We start from the raw sequence: 17,348 nt of genomic DNA on the forward strand, positions 1-17,348 counted from the left end.
AAAAAAAAAAGCCAAAGAACGTCTCTGTCTAGGAGAACAGAGAGTTAGTGGAGGAAGAATGAGCCATACCACCCCAAAAGCCTTTCTCAGTTTCAGCTGACTGCACCAAATAATGGAAAGCAGTGCCTTGATGAATGGCTGGAGAGCAGTCAAGCACACCACTGCAGAATAAACTATAAACTGCAGGCGGGATAAAAAGAAAACAAATAACTCGAGAAATAAACCCAGAAATGCTTTCTTTCATTAAGGAATAATAACAATGATTAATTTTCATATGAAATGAATACCAGTCAGTTATCAAACCACAAGTTCAACTGTGGTGCTTGATTTTACAAGAGCTTCTGTGCAAATAGAGGTGTTGGAGGTGGCAAGTGCCTTCCGCATACTGATGAGCCATAGTAACTTTATACAGTGACTCCAGTGATAGAACGCCTTCTGAGAAAATGTCTCTGCATATTGCTTATATTCATATGCTCACAGCAACAAGTCTGAAATTAATGATTTGATGCTGCAGTGTAATGTGCTCATAAAGTACGATGCAGCACTCCTTATTACATAATAAGTGACACATGCTAGTTTATGACATGGCTCCAAATTAAATGTTTGCAAGGCATAAGCTGTTTTCTAAAGACAACTGATGCTAACTAGAATAGAATAGAATAGAAAATACTTTATTCATCCCAAGCTGGAAATTTTACTGTTGCAGCAGCAAAAACTGCTGTCACTCAAGCATACCAAAAAATAAAAAATATACCTCTAACAGTAAAAATTATACAGTATAAACAGTATTTACAGCAAGATTAAAAATAAACATAGGTGCAGAAGCAAAATGTGCAATTTAATGCAGTTATACATATAGTCTAAATTGGATTATAGCCTGCTAACATGGATTAACGGTGTGGTTTTTCATACTATAAGAAGAGAAGTGACTGAGGACAGACATGGATGCTGCCTAACTTCTTTAGAACAGGTCTAGAGGTTACATCTCAGTGATGGATTATTGTCACAGAACTGAGAACTTCATCTTCATTTAGAGCGTTGGAAACCATTTGTGGACATTAAGTATTTTTTCTAGTTTCTGTAGTGTACTTGTGTGCTCTGGCTCTTACAGTAGTTACGCACCTCTTCAACTTCACCATCAGAGTGTTATCACCCACTGAAATCACATTACATCATTTATATTTAAAACCTTTTAGTGGGGGTTTTAATTTAACAGACATTTCTGCACTAATTGTTTGAAAGAATTCCTAATGAATTATTTTTCTAAATCTAAATGGTGATAAAATAAGAAAAATAAATGGAAAAACACCCACGTTTCAGGTTATTTCCATTTTTCATTTTTCGGATGACTTTACTTGAATTTATTTTTCTTCTTTTATAACTACACCTAATAATGTTATGTCACCTCTCTCTGTACATGGTTCTACCCACCAAACAATCCTTAATTTACATGCACACTAAATGCAGTATATCTAAAAACCTTGGAAGTTTGGAACAAAAATAAAATGTCAAAAGATATTTAATCAGACAATATACTCTTGAGAACATAACAATTAATTACTGAAATTGCTATGGCTTGACAAAATTGTAATTAATTAGCTAACTCTGTCTAAACTGTGTGGCCTATTTGTCGGCATGTTGAGAGAGAAGGGAAGCTCCATATCCGCAGTGTATAAATATTCCATTTAATTAAAACTTGAGACCTCTTGTGGTGTGCATTTCTTGGTGGGGAGAAGAAGAAAAAAACAGAGCTTGCTGTCTCCCATGCGAGACAAATACAGACGGCCCTCTCTGTTCCAGCTCAGTGTGAAGGTTTGTAAAAGCATGGCTTACGCTGAGCTCGTCACATCCTCTTGGACGCTGTGTTTTACTCATCCTTTGCCTGCGCTGGAAAAATCTTACCATCCTTATATCAGTCACTTTCTCTAACAAGAATTAATAGATATTCACCAGTGCACCAGGCATTATACTCGATGAATACCTCAGAGAAGTCACATACACAGGTCATGAATGTTTTCTCAGACACTAATGGTTATGTCACATATTTTACTCTGGCCCCCAGTAAAGAAGCACAGCATTGATTCAGCCAGCCATGCTTTCATTTGAAGAAAATGTTTTCACTGCAACTCGTGGCGATGACAAAGATATTTTGCTAAGACGTGTGCTTTTCAATAAACATCAAGGAAACATACTTTTAGAAAATTTTCTCCAGCCCTGAAAACTGAAAATGAAATCCCACTGTCATTTCATATAAGAGCAGGTTCAGATGAAAGGTGGGTGCCTCTGGGGACAGAAACAAAGGTAGGCTCTTTTGGTGGCCTTGATTCCTCCTTACAGGTGGAGGTATTATGTCTGGGAGCAGCTTTATTCTCATTACATTGTTACAGTCATGCTAAAGTTTACTACTTTTCCAGCCTTTTCTTACCTGAAAAACAGTGGTCGAATTGGATCTAACACAAATCCCCAGGTTATTCAGATATTAGTTTTTCTTCAAAACATATTTACCATCTGAATTTAATGTGTAATTTTTTGAAAACCAGGTTCCAAACATTCAAGTGTTATCCAGGCTGTATAAACTGAATTTGCTTTCATAGCAGCTGAATGCTTTTGAAAAGAGCAGATGACCTTCAGTACAGGTTTAAATGCTGGATGGAACCCTTCAGACATGAAACTGCTGATAGCGTGCTTTTATATCATCTTGCCCTGCTGAATGTGTTTTGTATCTGTACATGTGAATATATACTGTACGACAACCAGAAGGTCTTTGGTCAGGACTTAGTGAAGGAGCCATATTGCAGCCATTGTGGCAGCCGTTCATTTTTTTTTTTTATTTCAATTGCCAGCATTTATGGCAAGGCCTTGCCCTCAGCAATTTCTCTGACCTTTTGGCCTCTTCTGAGTCTGAGTGCAGCTTTAGCACCACAGGCAGGGCTCTTGGCAGTTGCTAAGTCCAGGCTCAAGATGAAAGATGACTGGTTTTCACTTTCAGGACACCTAGGCTGTGAAATGTTCTGCCATACAATCTCAGACTGCTAAATCAGAATCATCCTTTAAACTTTTACCTAAAAAGCCATTCCATATGTGTTATTTTCAGTGTCTGATAACCAAACCAGGTGCAATATTTTACTATCATTCCAGAGCTATACATTCAATGTTACAGCATACCGGTACAAAGACATTAAATCAATATTCTGATTTTCTTTCATATACTTTTTCAGTATTAGAACCTTTGAAACCAGTGTCAGATTTCTAAATTAGTCTCAGTTTTTCAGCTATAGCCCCAATACCAGCACATTTCAGCATAACTACACACTGGTGCAAGTAGACAATGCAAAAAAAAAAAAAAAAAGCCTGAAAGAATGCTTAATACTGATTTTACCCAGGATAATACAGGATCATCTGACTAGGGCTAGTTCACTCCATAGCAGCTTAATGAGAATATAATATCTAATGCCATGCTTTCTGCCATAGGTTCAAGATCCTTAGGAATGGTGACCTTATGTTTCTGCCCACATTCTTTCCAAAAGTACAGGCTGTCAAGCTCTGCTATGGATAACTGTTGCAATTATAAAACATAATTTGTAAATGTGCCCTGTGCAAATATTATATACACTAAGAGTAAAGTGAGTCTGCTGTGAAATATAAATAACTCAAGGAGGAGAAAAATCTCAACCAGTGACCACCAGTTTCAGCAGCTTGCTCATTTATTTCTGAGTACCTGGCTGGTAGGCAGTTTGAAGCATCTTAGAGACTTAAGAGGAAATCTCTTTGCTTCTGTCTCTCTGTGTAGAGACTGGCTGTGATGTGAGTGCTGGGCTCAGCAGGGGCCATCTCTTGCAGGACGCCTTGTTCTTTGTGTTGCTGAAGATAGATCTGTATGAGGCTACTAGGTGTTGTCAAGCTGTAGAATAAATTTAGGGTTGATAACTCGCCTCCCCAGCCAAAAAGTTTTGCACAGTACTGTATTTCACTTGATATGAACTCACTGGGTCAGGCATAGATGTGCTTTGGTCTACACCACTCTTTTATTCTTTTGAACATCACCACTACTCACTGACATAGAATAAAAAAACTGAACAAATCTCGATCCCCTGAGCCCTATACTTTGATTCAGCATCATTAATAGGGCACTGTCAGAAATGTGTGCTACCACAGAGCCAGACTGAATTCAAGAGTGATAGTCTCAGCTCAGAAGGATATAATCAGGCCTGAGAGTGTCCGTCTCACGCTGTCCAGATAATGGCTGCCTGTCACATGATTCTCCACAGTAGTATTGATATTATTGCTTAGTATAGCATTTATGCGGTCTTCCTGCCAAAACTAACAACACCCCTCCCTCAAAGTGAGTGAAGTGGATTAAATTAATGCTGACCATTCTAGTGGAGGGCTATTGAAAATGACTACACACACAACACTCCATTTAGAAACACTTATACCAGTTTACACTACTGTTGGAAAACTACTAAAGAAAGCAATGTCTTCCCGAAAGATGTCAACTTTCAGCCTGTGGCACAAGATAAAAAAAAACAAGTGTCTAATTTTATTGTTTTTAAATGTATTAATCACTATAATGGCATAATAAAAGAAATATACTGGACTAAATTTGGTATTTAGAAACAGAAAACATGTTCAAAGTATAGGCTGTAGCTCACTTTTTAGAGGATACTGTCCCTAGACGCATCAAAGTTTGACCATTGACAATTACAATAATATTGTAAACAAGATGATGCATCCTTGACAGGCAAGTAAGCGATTACCAGAGCTCAATTAACCTGGTCTAAAGCAATTCTAATCACACAGTGTATGCTTAGCCCTGTAACATATATGTAAAGGTTTTGTACATTGAAGTAAATGCTAAGCTGTGAAAATATCCAATCTTGGAAAAAATCGAACTGAGCTAGAAACTGCACAAGCAGTAATCTCCATGGCTCCAAATAAAGGCCATGTCAGTGTTTAATATAGCAGTTCTACCTGCAACCTCTGGCTCAAGAGCAGGTCAAATCCCAAGGGCCTCCATGTTAAAATGCCAAACTTTGCAGTTTAAGTAAAAACATACAACTCATGCACTAATCATGAAAAAACACAAATTTTGCATAATGAGAGATGAGTGCAAACTTAGACCACATGCTTCCTGCTTCCACTTCTGCATGTGTCACCAGTTTGTCCATATTAATAGGTTAACAAAACATCATGAAAAAAACACAACTGGTCAATAATACATCGCGGGTCCCATCACGGAAGACTTTTTTTTCAAACCATGCATGTCAAACTATTAATGTGAGGAATCCATGTGAACAGGCAAATTAAAAAGTATTCAAAGGTGATGCAAAAAGCATGATGAATGTGTCCACATCCGTCATTTATATAACATCACAACATAATATCCTTGCTGTGTGCATTCATTAACTACATTCAAGTGTTGATAAAAGAAACGCTTTGAAAGTGAATGGTTATGAGGACAGATAAGAAATGACCGCTATCAGTGGGTGTATGAAGCAACCCCATCATAACTGAATGTTTTCACCTAGATCGACCTTTGGTGATCAGGGAAAAACAAGGACAAAAACATATTTCATCTAATTTATTTCTGACTGAAAGGTCACATCTGTCAACAAAAACCATCATTTACACTGACAGTGTAATTTAAGCCCGACATCAGCAGGAATCCATCCCATGTTAATGGTAAACCTGCTGATCTGGGGTGAAGTCGGCAGGAGATGCCAATTCCGAAAGCCCGTCTGAGAGGTAAGATTTAAGCAAGTATTTATAGGCAGCGGCTAATTAGCATTAAATCAAGATCTGATCCATTAACTGAGGCTAATCTGTAAATTAGATGGCCAAGGTGAAGCATGTTTGAAAACTCAACACCTCCAGGCTTGAACATTTGCTTTAAAATCAGCAGTGAACATTTGAAGTCTCTTGCAGTGAATGTTTCATGAAATATTATAGCACATGCATCCTTTATCTGCACTACAGTGATTTTCTACACTGCTGTAAACAAGACCACGGGACAGGAACAATGCACATGTTGAGATAACCCACAGCAACTGTGTATCAGCTCTCCATTGTATTCATAGCCTGCACAGACTGATTTTAAATGGTGCAGTCAGTTGATTGAGCTGATGAAGTCTGTGAGAGAGGCAGAGTAAGCTGTCTGTCAGCTTTACCCTCCATCAAAAAGAACATTTGGTTCCCGTTACTGTGTAACACCTGAGCAAAAGTGAACCCTTCCCAACACAGAGGTTGCACTGACCGCCGTCCTCCCCTGTGATTTACCACAGTGGGGGAGTTAGGGGGATAGTAGGAGGTGGGCAATCCACAGAACTAGCAATAACTATCCCTGCTGGGGGCAGAGTCTTAGCACTGTTTTTTCTGCTGTGCAAGAAGAAAAGAAAAAACACAAAAACAAAAGTGGCAATACATCAGCTTCAGAAAGTGGGCCAGAAATACTGTGCTGTCTCCAGGTGAAATGGGAAATTACATGTTCAAATGGTGCTACTTACAAGACTGTGCCACAAATTAACTTTGGGATTATGTTCTTTTTTGTCAAATCCTGGTAAGCTTTATGCTAAACACTGAAAAAAACAGCAGTGGTATATTTAGAGTCTGAAGTACAACGCTGAAATGAAAAACAAGAAGAACGTCTCAGAAGAGCGATCAACCCTCCTCTAGAAGGTTGCTAACAGAAGGATACATGCTTCTAATTTATCAGATACACGCTGGGTTGTGATTTATATGAAATAGTTGGAGTTTTATGCATTCAAACTGCACCTGGCTGAAAAGTGTGGTCAGAAATATGTTGCTCTTTTAGATACAATAAAACCTTAACACTTTAAAAATCCTTGCACTGTAACATAGCCTTCATCAGGGTGAGTTTATCTGAAATGCTGTTAAATTCACATTCAACTGTCTGAATACTAGAAACAAGCTCCATCATTCAAGCTTCAGGTCTTGCAGCTGTTACTATTTGCTGCACTTTTTTCCACTATTTGTTGCTTTAGGTGGCAACCTAATGAAACAGCACATGTTTACAGTCTTTGATATTCTTTTTGTCTTAGTCAAAGCACCACTTACACAGAGCTAAGTCCTCTGAGAGCAAATAAATCTATTCATAAGATCTCTGTAAATAAACCCTGAGGATGTATTGACAACTACTTTGCAAAGCCTACATTGTTTTGTCAGATTTTTTTTTTAGTTTTTCTACAATTTACATTTATCAGTACACTGTAAAGCTGGTAAAAGCCATTAATTACTATCTATACCATATTGTTAAATATATTATTGTCATCTTTATCAATACAAGTTATCAACCATAATTAGAGTGCTGAAAGTGCTGCCTAATGTTGAACTGGATTCTAGAGGTACAACTGCTGAATGTGTATCTTCTGGTAATTAAAATCTAGCCCCTTAATTACTTCTGTAATTAGAAAACACTGCATTTTCAAAAAAAAGGGGGAGTAAATAAAACTCTCCTGCATTCATTCATGAAAAGTACTAACATTAATCAGATGGATTTTGGTGGAAATCATGTTAAAAATATATAACAGCAGAAATTTCAAATCAGTAACCAAAGCAAACAAGCCAGAACAAGCAAAATAAAATGTGCAGAATCCATCAATAACAATTCTCACAATGGAAGCAATAACTGCACTGGCGGAGTCACTGAGACCCCGGGGGTATTGATGTGTGCGGGCGCCACACAACAAGCAGGAACATGAGCAACAGCAGAAAGTGCAGAGCATCCTGTGTATGTAAAACAAAAGTCTGAAAATCATCTCATTTTCTGCTGCATCATGTTTTCCTCCAAAGACGAGTCATCAGGGAGGTAAAAAAGCACATTCTGCTGCTCAGTAAATAATAAATAAGAAAATGACAATTTCTTAAGCAATACATCAGAATCAAAGGAAATGAAGTGAATGCCTGCACCAGCAGATGTCGGGGTATTACTGTGAAGGGCAAAGGTAACATGGCAAAGCATGAAGGGCAGACTTTTGACCAGGTTTGAATGCACAACATGTCTGGTAAAATCTGGTTATAGGTAGAGCAAATGAGAAATGCTCTCTTCCTCACTCATCTACTGCTGAGGAGGTGTCCTTGAACCAGGAACGACCTCCCAGCTGCTCCAGTGGAGCTGCACAGCAGCCACATAAAGCATGACTAGGAGAGGCAGGCGGCTCCCTGGTGGGAATCCATACATATGTGAAGCAGGCTGTATGTGGTGAAAGAGCGAGCAGGTTCAACAAACCTCTGCTGGAGAAAGAAAGGTTAAAACATGCCCAGAAAGCTGCGAAGGAAGCAGCGTATGTTAATGCTGGCCGGGGCTCTTAGGGGAGATAAAAGCCTGATCCAAACATTGTTTATTGGGAACACTGTGCAACATAAATCATGTAGGAAGAAAATGGAGGCAATAACTCACCTTTCGCTTTGCTTTTTGTCCCAGCCACTGATAGCATGAAGGGATAAAGCAAGGAGACAGCAAGTTAGATACAGGTAGTATGAAGGAGTTCCACTGATAGCATGGTGATTATTTGCTCTATCCATGGTGACGGGAAGAATCAGATTAAATGTGTGTTAATGTGACAATGGGAAAGGTACACCTAATCACAACACAGCATTAGAAAGAGGAAGGGAAGACATGAATACCAATATGATAGCTTTAGGGGTTTTTAACTCTATAACAAGCTTACATTATTCATTTTTCTGTAACTGCTGGTCCATGTAAAATAATTAAAGGTATTTACATGGAACTCAGTGTATTAGTCACAATAACACACCCACTGTGTTTCTATCGCTTCTTGCAATTGTTTTCTCTATTACCCCAATGACTGAATGTGCTACAACTGATCCACCAATAGAAGAACAACGACCAGTGAATCTGACTGACCACACAATACATATAGATAAAAGTCACTACATTCACATATGTATTTTACATTTTCCCTTATGGTGAAATTATAGTATAAAGTTATACATAATTAGGGCTTGATTATGGTTTTAGTTGGAATTAGGGTGTAGCAGGCCCTTTAGGGGAACAGTATTGGACTTGCAGTATAAATTAATGTACTCTTACATCTTCCAAGTTGCAAAAAAATAATATTTACCAGACTGTGTTATGTCTGAGTTTAGTTGACTTTGTGATTATCCTCCTCTGGAACATAGTGCAAATAAATGAATAAATAAATAAATATCAGACACGATAAAGGAAGTCAAAGCAAAGTTTTAAAGAGTCTGAAATAAGATTCTGTATTGTAGAAGAACATTGTCCTCATTAATTATGGTAAATATGGGGTGGGGGGCGATCATAATGTGTCATATGGCCAAATGATTAGGATGAAAATAATCCACTGAAGAGCTGTAAAATTGTAATCACAACAAAATGAGTGAATCTTTTTTTTCCCCTTAAGTGTTCGTCTGTCTGATGGTGTCTGGAAAGGACTTCACTCAATCACTTTCAACTTTCACCTTCTGTACAAATTACACGTTACTCAGGGTAGCATGGCAGACGAGTAAACAATTTCTTTTCATCATCACTACAGAGACAGGCACTTTGTTTGTCTTCAGTGGTTACATAAAGGAAGGTGCTTAAAAGTCTTTCAGGTAGAGATGCTTAGTTATCTGTAATGAGGACAGAACATTGTTACTAGAGGCTTCAGACTAGAACAGATTAACACTAGATTTGCCAGTGAGCCTCAGATTTTGAAAAGGACTCTCTGCGTAAACTGCAACAATCAGCCTGGAATGCTAATCAGAGGTAGAGCTGTGAGCCTGCACTACAACAAATAACAGAAAGAAAGGCCCACACCCAGACATGTGAAGATACCAAAACATTTACAAAACCAGGGGCCTGCTGGTGAGAGCACAACAGGTTTATGCCTCCACATCAGCAGCACACACACATACACACACACACACCTACTGAATTTAAAAAATAAAAATCAATAATGCAGATTTCATGCAGAGCCTCTTGAGGGATGTGAAATATTCTTGGCAGACATACATCAACACACGTCAACAAAACAGAAAATTGTACAGTTGTAAAAAAAACTAAATCCTGAAGGTAAACTTGTAGCTGGTCTTAGTGCTTGATCTTTCCTGTTAGAGCCAATAAGTAATTTATAAAACAAGTCCGATTTCACAGGGAATGTAGAAAATATTTTGTTTTTTCAGAATCTGAAGTTAAAGGTGGGAGCATCATTAGCACACCAGCCAGCCATTAATACATTTCAAATTGAAAAAAAAAAAAAAGATTTTTTTTCTAATAAAGTGGCACTTTAGTAAAGAACATGGCCTTGGAACAAACTTATAGAAGACAGCACACATGTAGAAGAAAAATAAAGTTTGCCTAAAGATTACAAGCAAACCAGCAACCAATGCACTGTTTCGTGTGTACACAGAGGCTAAATGAGAAAGGGAATAATGTCACTTGTAGATTCCCCCTCTCCTCCTCCTCTGGTCTACAGAATGCTTTGTGTGCCGACACATTCTGTCTATTATGAGAACAATAACAGTTGGTTTCCACCTAGACGGACCGGTGCCACTGTTGACTCTGCACACCTCATTTGATTCTGTTGTAAAGGATAAATTGTCACTTCTTATCATCTTTCTGCTGCATCTGTATCCATCAGTGCTGTCTTTGTTGCCGATAGCTGCTGGTCATCTCTTCAAAACAATATAACATGTTTGTTTAACAATGCTGATTGGTGTGTGTTTTACATGTTGCTGCTAAAACTAAAAGGCTGTTCTGAAATGGCTCTTTTTCTCTGTAACCAGTCTCCATGAGGCCATTTTAGCACATTTTTAAATCTTCTACTGTCAGGTCAAATATTCAGTGTTCTTCACAATGCCCACAACAGAGAGTGGAATGAAGCCTTGTGGAAAAAAAGACCTATTTCTGACTTAAAAATAGGTCAATGGTAAGCTGAAGTGCACAGAAAGGACAAAATGTTTATCTATAAAAAAATAGGTCATTTCTTGGTGATCCTTTCTCTGATCAGAAAACCAGGAAGACCATACAAGTAATGTATGCTATTCCACCATCTAAAGGAAAATGTATTGATTTGGACACTCAGTCTTTCCCTTAGCCTCTGAGAGAAACTCATTAGCAGATCACATAATGTCACACTTCTCTGTAGGAATGTCAGTGTAGTTAGTACAGTGAGGCTGTGGGAACATGCATGACTGTTCTACAGCATGTACAAATACTGCTTATGTTCTAATAAACACAATATGTTCAGTCTGGGTTTTCATATTCTGTGTTATCAACAAAATGAGCTCTGTCAAAAGTGCAGAAGAGATGAGACCATAATACTCATGGAGTTATACTTCCTCACAAACAAGGCCAACACACATTCAGTTGATAATTAATCCGCCAGATACATCAAATGGCTTCTTTAAATTGAACATATGGATGTATTGCCCAATGTCATCCCAGCATGGGACTGATACAACAAAGGTCAAAGTAAGAATATAGGTTGGGGATGGTTGGGGTTCACTCAGGAGTGCTGCAGTGTTTGTGTATCCTGGAGTCTTTTCCAATCATATTGATGATCCATATATCCGTATATTTCTATGAAAACATTGCACATTTCAGGAAAGCTAATGAAATATGAACACATTTAGGACAGTTACACTGTAGGTCTTCTAAAGGTGGGAAACAATGGACACATCCCACACTAAATAAATGCCATCTTGGCTACACAGCAGAAGGACAGAGACCAACAATTAATGTCGAAACTTGTGAAAATGGCAGCAGAGGATGCTGCAGCTGTTTGGGTTGGAACAGTATCACTGGTGCTCTCAGCAACAACAAAAACAAATCTATCAACATGTTCACGTTTTGTAATGATTCAGACGCACAAAATGGAACAGCTAGCATTAGCTGCTCATATGCTGCCATCCATATTCGGGATGTACAATTTGCTGTGTGTCCATTAACCACCCAATTGAAGTAAACACCAAAATGTCTGGCTGTGCCTCATGCAGAGTGCTCCAAATAATACAAAAAATTACTTTTTTAATAACTGCTCTGCTTCACTGCCTCTTCACGGAAGTTACTCTGTCCTTATGACCTAAATATTAAAATGGCAAAAATAACGATGGTTCAGAAATAACATAAGAGGTTGCTTTCAAGATAAAAGAACAAGACTTGTATACAAATATACATGCCTCATGTTTATGCAAGTAGTGTTTACGCATGTGCCCATATATCACAAACCTAGGATTATCTTACCTAATGATGAACAAATAAGGACTATGCAAAACATCCTTTAAAAAAATAACAGCATAGCTTCTGTAGTTTTACACCTTAGACAAGATAAAGAGAGGAAAGAGTTATGCATGAAACCATGCGCAGGATAAATAGAGATCCCACACCAGAAGGATGAATTCAATACGTGCCAGAACAGAACAATAAAATGGATAATAGTCTGTCAATGACAATGAGATAAGAAAGCAATACAAAAAGGCAAAACATAACAAGGTAGAAAGATGGGACTTAAGCCAGTTTAGCCACTAGAGGCATAAATCTAGAGCAGTCTGCCAGCTTGTTAGCTACATTTGCATTGTGTGAGTCTGTTCATTTGCCTGTCAGCCTCCTTTCTGAGGAGAGGATGCAGGGCCTGTAACAAAGCAATATCTTCTGATCCCTGCGGTGATTAGTTTAACCAGCCACTGAGAGGTTTGTCTTCTAACAGTGTGAGCTGGCCTCTGTCCCTCAGCTGGCCATCACTGGGGTCACTGCTCTCCTTCTGCCAGTGTCACACAACAAACTCTCCCGGGACAATGTGGCCGTGAGTAACCCTCTGACAGGAAAGCACTTCATCATATTCAGCTCACATCCACACACACACCTACAAGTGGAATCACAGTGAACCTTTAATAGCTGTTCTGGGCAGCTGTGCATGTTGGTGGCCCTCGAACACCTAGCTATGCCAGGTAACTTAAAATTCAGGGCTTTGAAATGGTTATTTTGACCAGCCGATATTTCACAGTTCAGCAATATCCAATTCAAAATGATGAAACTGCTGAAATGTTTCAAGTAGAAATACTGGGATCATTAAAACAGGAAAAGGAGAGAGAATAAAAGAGAGTGCTATTGTTAAGAGGGTTTAGATGAAAGGTGTAGCGTCCTCTTGTGGTTGTGTAAATTTAGGACATGGATTCTCACCAGAAAAATAAAGGATACGACTGCTGCAGGAGATGTTTGCCTTAACTCATAGTCCTTAGCATATGTCTTTAATTTGACAAAGAAAGTCTAGAGTTGTTCTGGGTCACATGTTGGACGACTACAATGTCTCTTTCCTTCTCAGTCACAGTTTAGACACTAAATCACATCTGTAATAAGCTCCTCTGCCTTTTTTTTTCTTCCTTTCTTGGCAACATGCACTGATTGACACGGCCACAGAAGGGCACTACACTGGTTGATGTAAAAATAATATATATATATTAGGGCTGTGTATTGGCAAGAATCTGGCGATACGATACATATGACGATAACATGCCACGATACAATATGATATATCCCGATACTGTAACAAAGTGTATATTGCGATATATACACTCAACAAAAATATAAACGCAACACTTTTGTTTTTGCTCCCATGTTTCATGAGATGGACTTGAAGATCTAAACTTCATTCCAGATACACAATATTACCATTCCTCTCAAACATTGTTCACAAATCTGTCTAAATGTGTGATAGTGAGCACTTCTGCTTTGCTGAGATAATCCATCCCACCTCACAGGTGTGCCACATCAAGATGCTGATCTGACATCATGATTAGTGCACAGGTGTACCTCAAACTGCCCACAATAAAAGGCCACCCTGAAATGTGCATTTTGTCTCACAGCAAAATGCCACAGATGCCACAAGCATTGAGGGAGCGTGCAATTGGCATGCTGACAGCAGGAATGTCAACCAGATCTGTTGCTCGTGCATTGAATGTTCATTTCTCCACCATAAGCCGTCTCCAAAGGCGTTTCAGAGAATATGGCAGTACATCCAACCGGCCTCAAAACCGCAGACCACGAGTAACCACACCAGCCCAGGACCTCCACATCCAGCAGGTTCACCTCCGAGATCGTCTGAGACCAGCCACTCAGACAGCTGCTGAAACAATTGGTTTGCATAACCAAACAATTTCTGCACAAGCTGTCAGAAACCGTCTCAGGGAAGCTCAACTGCATGCTCGTCGTCCTCATCGGGGTCTTAACCTGACTCCAGATCGTCGCCGTAACAGACTTGAGTGGGCAAATGCTCACATTCGATGGCGTCTAGCACGTTGGAGAGGTGTTCTCTTCACGGATGAATCTCGGTTTACATTGTTCAGGGCAGATGGCAGACAGCGTGTGTGGCATCGTGTGGGTGAGCGCTTTGCTGATGTCAATGTTGTGGATCGAGTGGCCCATGGTGGTGGTGGGGTCATGGTATGGGCAGGCATCTGTTATGGACGAAGAACACAGGTGCATTTTATTGATGGCATTTTGAATGCACAGAGATACCGTGATGAGATCCTGAGGCCCATTGTTGTGCCATACATCCATGAACATCACCTCATGTTTCAGCAAGATAATGCACGGCCCCATGTTGCAAGGATCTGTACACAATTCTTGGAAGCTGAAAATGTCCCAGTTCTTGCATGGCCAGCATACTCACCGGACATGTCACCCATTGAACATGTTTGGGATGTGCTTGACCGGCGTATACGACAGCGTGCACCAGTTCCCACTAATATCCAGCAACTTCGCACAGCCATTGAAGAGGAGTGGACCAACATTCCACAGGCCACAATAGACAATCTGATAAACTCTATGCGAAGAAGATGTGTTGCACTGCATGAGGCAAATGGTGGTCACACCAGATACTGACTGGTTCTGAGTCCCCAGACCGCCAATAAAGCAGAAACAAAATGCACATTTCAGGGTGGCCTTTTATTGTGGGCAGTTTAAGGTACACCTGTGCACTAATCATGATGTCAGATCAGCATCTTGATGTGGCACACCTGTGAGGTGGGATGGATTATCTCAGCAAAGCAGAAGTGCTCACTATCACACATTTAGACAGATTTGTGAACACTGTTTGAGAGGAATGGTAATATTGTGTATCTGGAATGAAGTTTAGATCTTCAAGTCCATCTCATGAAACATGGGAGCAAAAACAAAAGTGTTGCGTTTATATTTTTGTTGAGTGTGTATATATATATATATATATATATATTATGCTAAAAGAGACAGTGTGCACCACAAAAGTAAGATGTTGAAATTAATGTTTGCTCATAAATACTTAATAAAAAATCGATTTGGCGACAACTTAAATCGATACCAGTATCTCCAAATAAAATATCGCGATATTTCACAGAATCGATTTTTTCTTTCTTCCTGGCGAAAACATGCCGTTTTCTTCCACAATCAACCTATTCTGTGATTTATTTAGAAGGACATTCTGTGCTCTCTGAAAGTTTATTATTAAATGTTTTTGCTTCAGTTCTTAACTAACAAACAAAATTCCAAAAGATAAGAATTATATTTGAACAAATACGGAGAATCAAAGCAATTTCAGTGCAACATAAAACCAACAGGGGGGTAAGACCGCCTTTTATAGAAGACTGCAGTCCCTGAAATTGAAATGCTTTTGAGGATTTACTGTACATCTTTCAGCCACACACAAAAAAGATCAACACAAGCTGCGAGCAGCAACAGACAAGTCAAACTTTGGAAGTGCAATCTACTGAACATGACGTGGCACAGCAGGCAGAGTTCAGCAGCTGTGATATCCTCTCACCGGTGTCCAGAGTTTTCTGAATAATTTAGTATTTAGTGGATTATCACCAAGGTTTAGCTGTAACAAATGGTCAGCGCCTCCAGCTTTTTACAGTGATAAAACCAAATGAATTAAGCGATTAAAAGAGCCCCCCCCCCCAGCCCTTCACTCCATAAATAGCAGCTCCTCCCATCATAGCAACACAAGCATGTTTTTCTTTCTCCAGGCATCACCTGCACCCACAAAACCAAACACCACAAGTTAAACACACTTCTAGAGTGCTGTGAAAGGCAGGCACACATATTGAACCTCCTGACGACACCCCAAACCAATTCCTTCTTCAATTTTCTCATCTTGTCTCTACTGTGTTTCAATTGGAGCACTTCATGTAACAAAAGCCTGCGAGTGTCCCTCCACTTAGAGCAACACAAGCAAAGCAAGGCGAGCCAGAGTAATTGAGAAAACTTGATTTCATACAGCTGTGTCGGGGTGTAGCCGCAGCGAGATGAATAAGGCCAACTCATCTTTTCATGTCACACACTTATTGTAAAAAGTAAATGCAACACACAACACTGGTGCGCAGTAACAGCAGGTGTCAGTTAAACCAGAACTACATTGAAACATGTAGCAGGCATCAAAGAAGGGAAATTGAAATTTTATAATACATTTTTGTTTAAAAATCAAATACAATCAACTTTTAGGTTTGTCAGTGAAGCTCACACATTTATTGACTTCTTGCAGGCATGTGAATGTCATATTTCTGCCAGGACCTGACAAAACTTGCACAGATTACCCATTAGATTCTCAGAGAGTCTCATGAAAGGGGTTACAAATACTATACACAGCAAACAGCAACTAAAAAATGAAACAAAACAAGAGTGCAAAAAGCTACGAAGGACAGGATTTTTTTGTGTCACATTTTTGGTTAGTATGCAGTTAAAGTTGAAGCAGGACTGCCAACTTTAATGGCAGTAGGCATTAAAAAGTGCACTTCAAGTCTTAGTGCCAGTATAAATGATACTTTAACCACAGCGGCTCATTGTCAAAACAGTCATTTAATCTCACAGCTATGCTAGAAATTCTGCCATTGTTTAATTGATGACCAAAGTGTTGAAGCGTTAGGTTGTATGCAGCCATTAATCACCCTGGCAAGAACAGGAGTCATGGTTTTCAGACTGCAGACGCACTGACCACAGTCCTCAGCTTTGGCCTGTGATGCTTATTACTCTGCTTTTCTTTCTGCTGCACTCTGTCCATAGCAGCCTCAAACTAGCCTCAAATCTTTGTTTTTGCTTCAGGCACAACCTTTTAAGATTTACCATTTCAGTGGGCCATTCGACACAAAATTGCCTTTTTGACAGAGGTTGCAAGCTGTTTTCAATACAGCAACAAGAATGATTCAGACTTGCAATTTTGTATGAAAAGACACGCTCTCACTTCTGTCTGCTAGCTGTGCTTCCTGCCCTCTCCAAACAAAAATCAGGTGTGAAACAGAAAGTTTTTAATAGACCAAAACGGTTTAATTGTGGAGGTGAGCCATATGAAAAATAAAAATGCCATTTCTATGGTAGCCATGATAAGAAAAACACA

At 39.2% G+C, this 17,348-nt stretch overlaps 1 protein-coding gene across 1 annotated transcript in view; it reads right to left on the reverse strand.

The window, feature by feature from the left end:
• Window positions 1-17,348, reverse strand: part of cadm2b (cell adhesion molecule 2b) — a 115,211-nt gene that overhangs the window by 27,913 nt on the left and 69,950 nt on the right. The window contains exon 2 of the mRNA XM_028419863.1: window positions 8,417-8,443. Within this exon, the coding sequence (XP_028275664.1) occupies window positions 8,417-8,443 (27 nt within the window). The remainder of the gene's footprint in view (window positions 1-8,416; window positions 8,444-17,348) is intronic.

This window comes from Parambassis ranga, chromosome 13 (genome assembly GCF_900634625.1).
Source record: "Parambassis ranga chromosome 13, fParRan2.1, whole genome shotgun sequence".
In the NCBI taxonomy this organism is placed as follows: Eukaryota; Metazoa; Chordata; class Actinopteri; family Ambassidae; genus Parambassis; species Parambassis ranga.